The 10,307-nt window shown below is 41.0% G+C and overlaps 1 protein-coding gene across 2 annotated transcripts in view; it reads left to right on the top strand.

Annotated features, from left to right (window-relative positions):
- Positions 1-1,129: 1,129 nt before the first annotated feature.
- Positions 1,130-10,307, top strand: part of LOC111612295 (mirror-image polydactyly gene 1 protein-like) — a 58,229-nt gene continuing 49,051 nt past the window's right edge. The window contains exons 1-2 of one of the 2 annotated variants that reach the window (XM_023353292.1): positions 1,130-1,580; positions 9,719-9,810. In XM_023353292.1, the coding sequence (XP_023209060.1) occupies positions 1,494-1,580; positions 9,719-9,810 (179 nt within the window). In that variant the 5' untranslated portion in view covers positions 1,130-1,493. Of the gene's footprint in view, positions 1,581-9,385; positions 9,584-9,718; positions 9,811-10,307 lie in introns of those variants that run through there. The other variant, XM_023353293.1, reaches the window with a different exon arrangement.

The raw sequence follows: 10,307 nt of genomic DNA, 5'->3' as shown, positions 1-10,307 counted from the left end.
TAAACTGATCAGCGTTCCCAAAGGGAATAAATAGGGTTTAAATTGTACTCACTATTTTGAACACAACTGTGCATCAATGGAAAGACCCAGTTTATCCAGGGATAAATCAGGGTAATAAAAAGTCTATCTCTGCTTACTGTAAGAAGTGAAGTATTTACCAGCATTTCTCTGGTCTTCTACACAACACAGGATATTTTAAATGTTGAGTCACTGGTAATAAGTGATCAATAATGCAGAAAATGAGGGAATGGATGTTAGAAGGAACAACATCAATGCAAAACACTGGGTGTGGTGGGAAAGTGAAGGGGGCTCTGGTTTGGGAATTGTTCCAGCTTTTTCTTTAGACGTATTCTGGGCAGAACATTGTCCTGCTCAGTGTCCAACAACTATTATATACAAATGTTAAAGTAAGAGGGATCCATGACCACGTTCCGGGAATTCTGCCTTTGAGTTCTCATGAAATATGAAATGTCTTGGACAGAAGGATTTTTGTCTTTTTCTTGCCACTTTGAGTAAAACACAAAACACATTTCTCTGTTCCCAACCGTAACACCGTCCCAGTGGTGAAAGACGGAGGGGACGGCATGATGCTGGGGGAAGGTTTTCCTCAGTAAGGCAAAGCAAGTTTATACATGCAGCATCATTCGTACACGGTAATTCAAAAGTGCTTTACTGGAAAATAAAGAAACACAGAATTATAGTTAATGTTAACAATAGATAAAGTAGCTGGTAGAAACAGAAAATATGGTCAGAGTTGATGGGAGTCTTGGAAATCCTGGGTGTCCATCTCCAGTCCTCAATGGCCTGTGTCCTGACAGATAGTTTGACAAATCTGTCCTGACAGACAGCACCTTGTTATATCCTACAATGTTATTTGGAGAATATAATAAAGCACCTGGCTGCACATGGAAGAAAAATTCAGATCATAGGGATGATTATGCAAAGGCCGTAGTGATCAATGCAGTTGTCCTGGATTCTATTCCCAATCTTGGATCATTTCCCGCATATCTTCCCATTTTCTTAGTATGTAAGGTCACTCATTCATTACCCAACATAAGTTGAGATAATTCCATCACACAGATGAACATTTTCTATGAGAAACAATTTTTTTATTTTACACTTAAAATTCTGGAATATGGGGCGCGGTGGTGACGCGACCCCTGCACGGAGGCCTCAGTCCTTGAAGCAGCCGTCACAGGCTGACCTTTCCCCTCTCTCATAACCAACATTCCTGTCATTTCACTTTCCGACAAATGCCAGTAGAGCCACAAAAAAAGCATAGAATATAACAAATCACCTGGCTGCTCCCTAAAAAAAGTCATTTTCTCTAATCATTTCTTGAAAATACCCCACGAGTGAAAATAAAGTCCACCAATTTCAATCAAAAATGACCCACCGGTTAATTACGCGCTCATATTGTGCTTTTTAAGGCCAGCAGAGGGAGCTCGTCGTCCACTGTGGAACACTCGTTTTGCTTTTCTTCTTCTTTCTCCATGTGGCCGTGCGTGGTTGTTGGTATACCACGTTCCCAAACACCGCTGGCAGCAGACGGGGAGCAGAGGAAGGACCTCACTAAGCAGGTAAAATCCTTCCAGCCGCAGCTGTTGTTGTTCCACCAGGCAGGCTCCTCTGTCTGTGAGCTGTAGACCCGAGTAGAGCAGAGTCCTGCGGCCATTGTGGCTCCAAAAGAGGCGCAGCTGACTCCGGTAACTTTCCTGACCCAGCAGTTGGTGTGTAAACTGGACAGAGAAGGTCGCATTTCGCTGCAGCTGTTCCAGCTGTTCCAGCTGTTCCAGCCTGCCTCCATCCCGAAACTGTCGCTTAAAGCACCGCGACTGAAACAAACGTCCAGGTGAATTTCAGTCTGTTAAACTACAACACGGCTCCTGCTGGAAGATGCTCAGCCGGCTGCTTCAATCTGTGGCAGAAAACACAAAAGCGAGATTATTTAACACAGGCCTAATTCTGCGAACGAGTCTGCAGTTGACCCAGTTTTTAGACTCTCATTTGGCTGATGCAGCTGCTGGTGTTCAGCAGTCATTCCGACCACAGAGCCGGTTGGAAGGAATGGAAGGAATTCCAGACGTTCATCCCGGACAGCAGCGTGTGGTGACTGCTCTCACAACCAGAAATACTAACCAAATAAAACTGACAACAATTAATGCAAATAAGTAAAACAATATATATTTGTTCCGTCTCACTTTTATCATATCAGCAATTAAACTGTTATATCAGCGCTAACTTGAGTAAATCTAAAGTTGTAATTATTACTGATAAAAGCTATCCAAACCAACTTGATCCTGTGTGGAATATTTTTTAAAATCAATAATGAAAGGTGACTAATCACATTTTAACATAGTTCAATTTATCTGCCACACTAATTGCTGTGGCAGATAAATTGCTGCAGCAATTGGTGGCAATTAATTGCCACTAATTGTAGACCTGTAGAATAAAGAAATCTGCCTGACAAACACAATGCAGGCTTAAAGAAATCACAATTCCATCCAACATTGTTTGAATTGATACATTTCTTATCTTGATCTGAGTTTGACTCACAGTTTAATGATGTTGGACGATGGGATGTGATCTCCTCCTTTGCTGATAATCATCAACAAACTTCATGCTACTGCTAGTCATATCGGGCCACCCTTCCTAAACATGGCCGACTAGAATATCGGTTCATAAAGGTAAAGGACTGAGCTGTTTGTCAATGCAGCTTTAACCAAAGAATATAACATCAAATCTTTTTTTCTTTTTTTTTTCAATTAATGTTATATTCATATGCAACTTTGACTAAGTCTTTTTGGCACTGTGTGTATTTGTTTGATTTTGATGAAAAAAATAAAATACTGGGACAGCAATATAATATGGTAATAGAATCTGACAGGTGTCACCAGAAACTGAGTGTAGAGCATTTATCATACTTAATAAAATCCTTCATATTGGATTTTTCTCCAGTCCTCATAAATAAGTAGAACTGAAGGTTCTAGAATGTTCTTTAACCTGACAGAGCCTGGACCTTGGCTAACTTCTCCTTGTATAAACCAAAGCAAGAGTTGTGCTGTATTCTCAACAGGAAGTCAAACTTGCTCCTGGTGTGTGATGGACTCCTCCGGGTGTGTGTGTGTGTGTGTCTCATCTCCTGGGGGTTCATGGACAGGATCTCAAGGCGCAGCTGTAGAGAGGAAAGTGTCTGGTGTGAAAACATCGGGGTGTCGCCTCTGTTTTCTGCACATGGTGTGTTTCTGTTGCCGTCTTCAGACCATGACCTTCAGTGTACACTGGAGCTGCTCTATGTTTGAGGCCATGGTCCTTGACTGGATAAAGGTGGACTGCTCCCTCTGGTGGAGGAGTTCAAGTATCTTGGTTTCTTGCTCTTGAGTGACGGTAGATTGAAGGGGGAGATGAACCGATGGTCTCTGCCTCGGTCTGCATTAATCCAGGCTTTGTTCTTTTTTGTCTGTATGAGGAAATGGCTTTTGATTTAGCAGTCTATTTATTTTCCCACTCTCACCTACAGTGGACAAGATCCTGGTTGTTGGTGCCTGAAGGGAGCTTCATCTGTAGAGGTGCCAGACACTTTAGGACACTAGAGCTCAGAGTCGAGCTGCTGCTTCTTTGCATTGGCCCCAGGAATGAACTGGAGAGTGTTGTTGTTGACAGGGATGTTATCTTTTCCTCCTGGACCCAGCGTCCCTGATCCTGATCCTGGATATGTGGAAAAATATGACTGGAAGGGATTGTGGGTGACGGATTGACGGATATTCAAAATTATAGGATGTGTCACCACTTTGCCAAGATCTAGAAGACGCCAGTCACCTCAAATAAAACGGTACTGGTTAGGCTGTTCAGGAACTACCTGGGTACTGTGAAAACCCAGTAGATCTACTGGGCTTTCACCTAGTAAAGCCAGGCAACAGATTAGAACTCTGGCCAAGACAAATGTCTTCCGGAAAAAAGATTAATGGCCCAATGACAGAAAGATTGAGTTTCCCCCACAGTGCAAAGCTGTATGTTTAGAGGAATCATGGTGAACCCTACAGCAGCTGCCAAACATCCTGCTACGAGTGAAGCTGCCCTCCACCTTCTTCAAATCAGACCAAACTGGTGTCGGATATTTGTGCTACATTTGTTCAACAAATAGTTGTTTGTGCCGCTATCATTTTAAAGACATTAATCAATGTTTTCCAGAGGTCATCAAAGGTCAACCAGCCTCCTCACACATTTACAAAATCAAACTCAATACAGTGTCAATCAATTGTGCTGCGTTTGTGCAGCAAAATGTTTTGTTTGTCTTGTTGTTTTTAAGGTTAAAAAGGTCACCAGAGACCAACCTGCCCTCCCCTCACAAATGAGGAAAATCAAACAAAACTGATATGAATAATAATTAAAAAGAATTTTTGTAGCGAAGATTTTGTAGCATATTTGATTGACATACAATCTTATTTTTGTTAATGTTGAGGGCTGGTTGACCTTTGACCTCAGGAAACATTTAATATCTTTAGAATTATAAAGGCTCAAATGAAAAATGTTTTGACACCAATTTTGTTTGATTTGAAGAAGGTGGAGGGTCAACTTCACTCAGGTCTACCTTCACATTTTTTCAACATCACCTCAAATAAATCCTGAGGCGTTTGAAACACGGCAGCCATGTGTTCCCCAACAGAACAATGACCCAAAAATCTCACCAGAAACTTTATGCAAATGTATTGTTCTCCAGTCATTCAGGTCTCGCAGGAAGCTTGGTTCAGTGTGTAAAAAATTCAAGCGCATTGCCTCTTGCCTAGAATTAACCCCTTTAACATCTCTGTTCTCAGACAGGATGTCTGTGCACAGGACATTGTGTGGCCGTCCTGCTCTGCAGCTCTGCAGGATGTTTTCATCCACCTCTCTACCTACTCTCACTCTGTTCACAAAGGTAACACTGTCACAAAACCCGGCACGCCTCATTTCACCCCACAGAGCGAGCGTCTTTTTTCCCCATTCTTAATAGAAAGCAACTTTCTATTAGAGATGCACCGTGACATTGGCTACCGACTGGGATCGGAAGATTTTTGATTTATTTTTTTTGCCCACTTTCACTAAACTGATTGGTGAAAGTTTGGTTGGAAACTCAAAAATCTGATTATTCTTTTCCAATCAGAAAAGATGCCATACCTGGGCCAACCTGCCTGGTCGAGCTGATCTCACTACTCTTCTATGTGGAAGGTGATACTGAAGGAAGAAAGCCAAAAGTTTGACTCTGGTGTTTAAAAACCAAGGCAGAGGAAGAGCAGGTCCATTAGAGCAATAACTGGAACAGACACTGGTCAATTTGCTCCTTTGCCATTTTGAAACTTTTGCGGTTTTGGTCGGTTCTTATCTGACCTCAGCACTACCTCAGCACAGCTCTTTGTACGCTTTCGTCGAATTGGAGGAGTGATTTGGTATCCATAGTAACCAGGGGAGGCTGAATGTATTAGAGCAAAGGTACTCTGTTTCATTCTTCTGCTGGCAGCTTTTTGGAAATCTTTTAGCCAAGGTAAGGATCTACATCTTTTTTTAATGAATAGACACAGAGACTGATGTTTGCAGTTAGTAATGCCCCCCTCAGACAGTGTAAATGTGAAATCTAAATAATTTTGTATTTGTTTTACATAAGACCCTGTTTTACAGTCACCTCGGCTGCTTACATAAAATAAATAACATTTAGATTTTTGTTAATTATAGAAACCAGACCAGCTAAAATTGGTTAAATCTTTATAAAAAACTTAGGTTGAGAAAATCCCTGATCGGTGCATCTCTAATATTACTTGTTACTTCAGTGGTGTTAAATATGTACATCTTGTTAGTAGTTATGTATCGTGTTTATAGACGACCTATAAACAGGAATAAATTCAAACTGACTTTTCTCTCTGTAGGATCCGTGTCCACTGTGTGATGAAGCTAAAGAGCTGCTGCAGCCATTCAAACACAGGGTGAGGATTAAGCTCTTCTACCAATTTCTAGTTAATTTCTGATGTTTCTCAATGTACATTAGGTTTTCTCTCAGTAGACATGGGAGTAGGGAAGCACCAATCCACTTTTACCACTTCTGATAGAGATATCTGAGGTTCAGCATCGGCTGATACCAATTTGATACAGAAGAACCAAGATGAATTGACATAAAACATTTGTTTTAAACACAGGTCTTAAATGTACTGAATTACAAATTTATTTGTCAACAATGTACCAGTACATCACACTTTAATACACAAAAAACTTCACAAGCTTGGTCAATCTTGTAAAAACAACTTTCATTGGTTCAGTCAGTGCAGTTAGGAGTAGAACAGCCAATGGAAAATAAATGATAAAGAAACTGAAACTCACTAAACCAACAGGTTGACTACCTTGGTCAGACATTTAAAAATAAACTTCAACAAACCTTCTTTGCTTCCTTCTGATAATGTAAAAAATAATAAAGCTTGACGTTGTTCAGACTACAAAGCATAGAATTAGACTGAATAGATCTGCCCTTATGGATTGGACACATTGTCACCGATACCCCATCTAGAATTTTTTAAAAATTGGATTATAGATATTATTGGTGCATCTCTACATGGGTTGTATGATAACCTTGAGTAAATATACCACAGTTCACTTTATTTAAGCAAGAAGTTAAAGCAATATTCTATCACAGTTCAATGCAGAAAATTCGCAGTTATTCCCATTTTAGACTATGATTCCTTGCGGGCCAAGGAAGGAATCATAGTGGTCAGCCATGTAAAATCCCAGAGTTGGAGGATGCTGAGGTCACCAGCTTCCTACAGAGTTCATGACTGCAGACCTCCAGACTGTATAATTCAAACGACAAAGGTCTGTGGATAAGTTTTAAGGTTTTCAAAGTTAAGCTCATCCCCATTATCACACGGTAGCCATATCTTTTCTTTTGTTTGACCATCATAAAAGCCATGTAATAAGCTGTCACCTACTGTAATTATTTCCACCCTTGGTTTCTGTTGACGACCTGTCTGTCTCTCTGTGCTTCATGTAGTTCATCCTGCAGCAGGTGGACATCAGTCTCCCAGAAAACAGGCAGTGGTGGGACAAGTACAAGTGGGACATCCCAGTGTTCCACCTGAATGGTCAGTATTTGATGAAACACGGAGTGGATGTTGCACTGCTGGACAAACTGCTTCAAGATATTGAGAAGAAAAACATGTGATGAGAATCTTTTGTGTTTAAATTATTTGAGCTAATGTCTATTTTAATTCTCAATAAAAACAACCTCCCAATAATTCATTGGTTGTCTTCTGTCTGTCAGCTTCTGTGTTTGCCTAATTTTGTTATTTGGACACATTTCCTCTTGTGGAGTTGCTCTTATCTTAGTTCATACAACAAACATCCAGTCATGAGGACAGGGTGGATCTTTAACCAAGTGAAATATTCTTGCCTCTAAGATGAGAGATTTTAACCAATGGATATATTAGGCAGAATGTAACCATTGTTTGTTGAAGGAATGAGGGTTTTGGGTGAAATTGTGACCAAACCCTTGTAAAGAGGGGGTGTTCCCAGTCTGGTGGTATTTATCAAAACTGGTCCAAGGAAGGAAGAGAGGTGAACGTGGTAATCGGCCATCAAGATTCATTTAGTTAGCAAAGGCTGGCCTGTGTATTCTGATCCTCGAGACCATCTACTGTAGTTCAAAATGTTGAAACGGTTTAGAAAACACTGGTCTACATAGCCAGACCAGCTAGGGTGCTCATGCAGAACACTCGCACCGCTGAAACAACCAACACATGGGCATCAGAAGTGGATAACTGATAAGTCAGGTGTTCTCCAGGGAGTTAGTCACTTACCCAGAACAAAAGACAGTAGGATGCAGTATGGGAAAGACTAGAGGGCGTAACCAGTGATGGAATGGATTGCGACAGTTCATGTGTGCCCTTTCATAGAAACGGTATTTCCTAAACGCTACGGTCTCTCATAGCAGGACAACGCTGCCTGCAGCAAACTAAAAATGCTTCAGGAATGTTTAAGGAAGCTCATCAAAGAGCTTGAGATTTTGATGTAAAATCCAAATTCCCCAGTTCCCAATCCAAACCAATATCTCTGGGATGTTCCGGACAAACAAGTCTGATCTGTGGAGGGTTCAACTCACACTTGCTGTTAATATCTTGGTGTCAGATCCCACAGTACAGAGCTCTTTGGGCAACAAATGGTTGACCAATACATCAATAGGGTCCCTTCATCAGAAGATGATGTGGAAGAGTTGTAGAGGGAATGCCACAACTTTCCAGTAAGCCTCGTGAAGAAGCTGTTTAGAAACCATGACATTGTCATGTTTTACTCAAACCAGTCTTTGTGTTTTGGGCAGAAAAAACTCCAGGCAAACCTTCACCAATTTGTCAAGCAAGATGAGAAATGTGTCTGAACACGACACCTGAGTCACATGGCTCTGCTCCAATGAGCTCATTAATATTTAACCTGAAAGTGGAGCGGGATGGGCTCTCAGCCAATCCCAGCCCAGCTTCCTACTGTGTGACCTGGAAGTTGTATTTTGTGATGTTTTGTTTGTGTGTGTGTGGGGAGAGGGAAGGGGTTGCCATGGAGAAGTCTGTTTCATGTAATGGCGTCTAGCAGTTACAGCAGCAGATCTGTGGATGTTCAGGTTGCTTTGCAGAAAGCCAAGAAGAAGATCTGTGATCTGCAGCAGCAGCTGGAGTAAGAACAAAACCCTGTCTGGTGTGTTCTCTGTGGTTCATCTGTTGGCAGCAAACGCAGAATAATACACTGCTGGTGACCGAAAACTGAAGGATGACAGGAAGTCATCACTGATGATGTTTAGACATCAGTGATGTAATGGCCAAGAACTTCAGCATGTTGGTTGTTTTAATATGTAACAAAGCAATTATGCATTATGCCATGCTTAATGTGACTGTAGAAAAGTGTTATTGCTCCAGCATCTCAAACATCTTTAACTCAGAGTCTCGGTATGATGCAAGTTTGAAGCCTGACTTTTTCAAATCCTGGCAGGCTTAATCAGTCAGTTCCTGCTTTAACATCATCCACAAGGTCATCACACAAATTAAAGTGTGATCAAATTTGCTGCTACAACACATAAACCATTTACATACATGACTGAAGACTGAAGTGTTTTAGATTTGTTTGGTTCTGGAAAACCTGGCCTGGACTGAGGTCCATATGCTAACATAATACTAAGTTACTGAGATACAGAGTCAACATCCAGGAAGTATCTGGATCCATGTGACCTAATGTCATGTGATCACGTGTATGGCATAGCTGGGGACCAGCGTAGTGAACTGATTCATCCGGCAGTGTGACCAGTCTTACTGGAACGTGAACTGGTACGACCTGTCTGTGTTTGTTCCACACTGGGTCCAGTCTCTATGCTGGGTTGCTTTAAGGAGACAGGAAGTCCATATTTGCTCATATTGCTTTGCTGCCTTTCAGTCTGTGTGCCAAACATGAGAATATTGTGAGTAGTTTGATATAGTCGGAGGAGGTGATAGAGGTCGGAGTGGACCATCAAGCAGTCAGGTGCTTTGAACTTCTGATTGGACCATTTCTGAAGTCATAGCTGTTGAATTATTTTTACCTACTGGTACGTTTGATGTCTCTATAGTTTTTTACAAATGAACATGTGACATGTTTTGTTCTGTTTTAAAATTTATGTCACGCGCAAGTGTTGGAATTGTGATTGACTGTGAATCTAATGTGTTTTTTGTTTGTTTTTCAGAGAAAAGAGTTTGGAGGATCCAAACGTCATCAGTTCTCCATCATGGACCTCCAAGAAGGAACTCAGGGACTCGCTGGTGGATATGTACAGAGGTAAATTCCCACGTTTTCTCACTGTAACTCATCACGTCTGTAATGCAGTAGTTTGTCCATGTAGGGGCGCTGTGCTTCTTCAAACAAGCTGACACCGTAGGTGATCTGCTGTGACTGGAATTGGGCTTTCCTCTTTTGAAATAGTTTAGTTTGAAATTTCACTCCGAACTGTTGATGTTTCACATTTTGTCAACCTGGAATCTGTTTTAATGGAACGTTCCATGATTTAGTGTACAGTAATATTTAAAATCTATTTAATTATAATAATCCAAAAATTCTTTTCAGCCTCTTTTTATCTGAAACCCCATAAATCAAATTGTTCAGAGTGGCCTAGGAGTCATTTCTGGCCCTTTCAATGGTCTTTGTTAATCCCAAATGCGACCGAATGACGCCGATGGAAATCTTTTAATGTTTTCGAGGAATTTATTTTTTTATTTCAGAAGGAAAATATTTGGAAAGATCAGCCATGAGTTTTCCTTTAATTTTCATTTCATTGT

This window comes from Xiphophorus maculatus, chromosome 19 (genome assembly GCF_002775205.1).
Source record: "Xiphophorus maculatus strain JP 163 A chromosome 19, X_maculatus-5.0-male, whole genome shotgun sequence".
Lineage (NCBI taxonomy): Eukaryota > Metazoa > Chordata > Actinopteri > Cyprinodontiformes > Poeciliidae > Xiphophorus > Xiphophorus maculatus.
The sequence above is the reverse complement of the archived record's forward strand: the minus strand, read 5'-3'. Positions and strand labels throughout refer to the sequence as shown.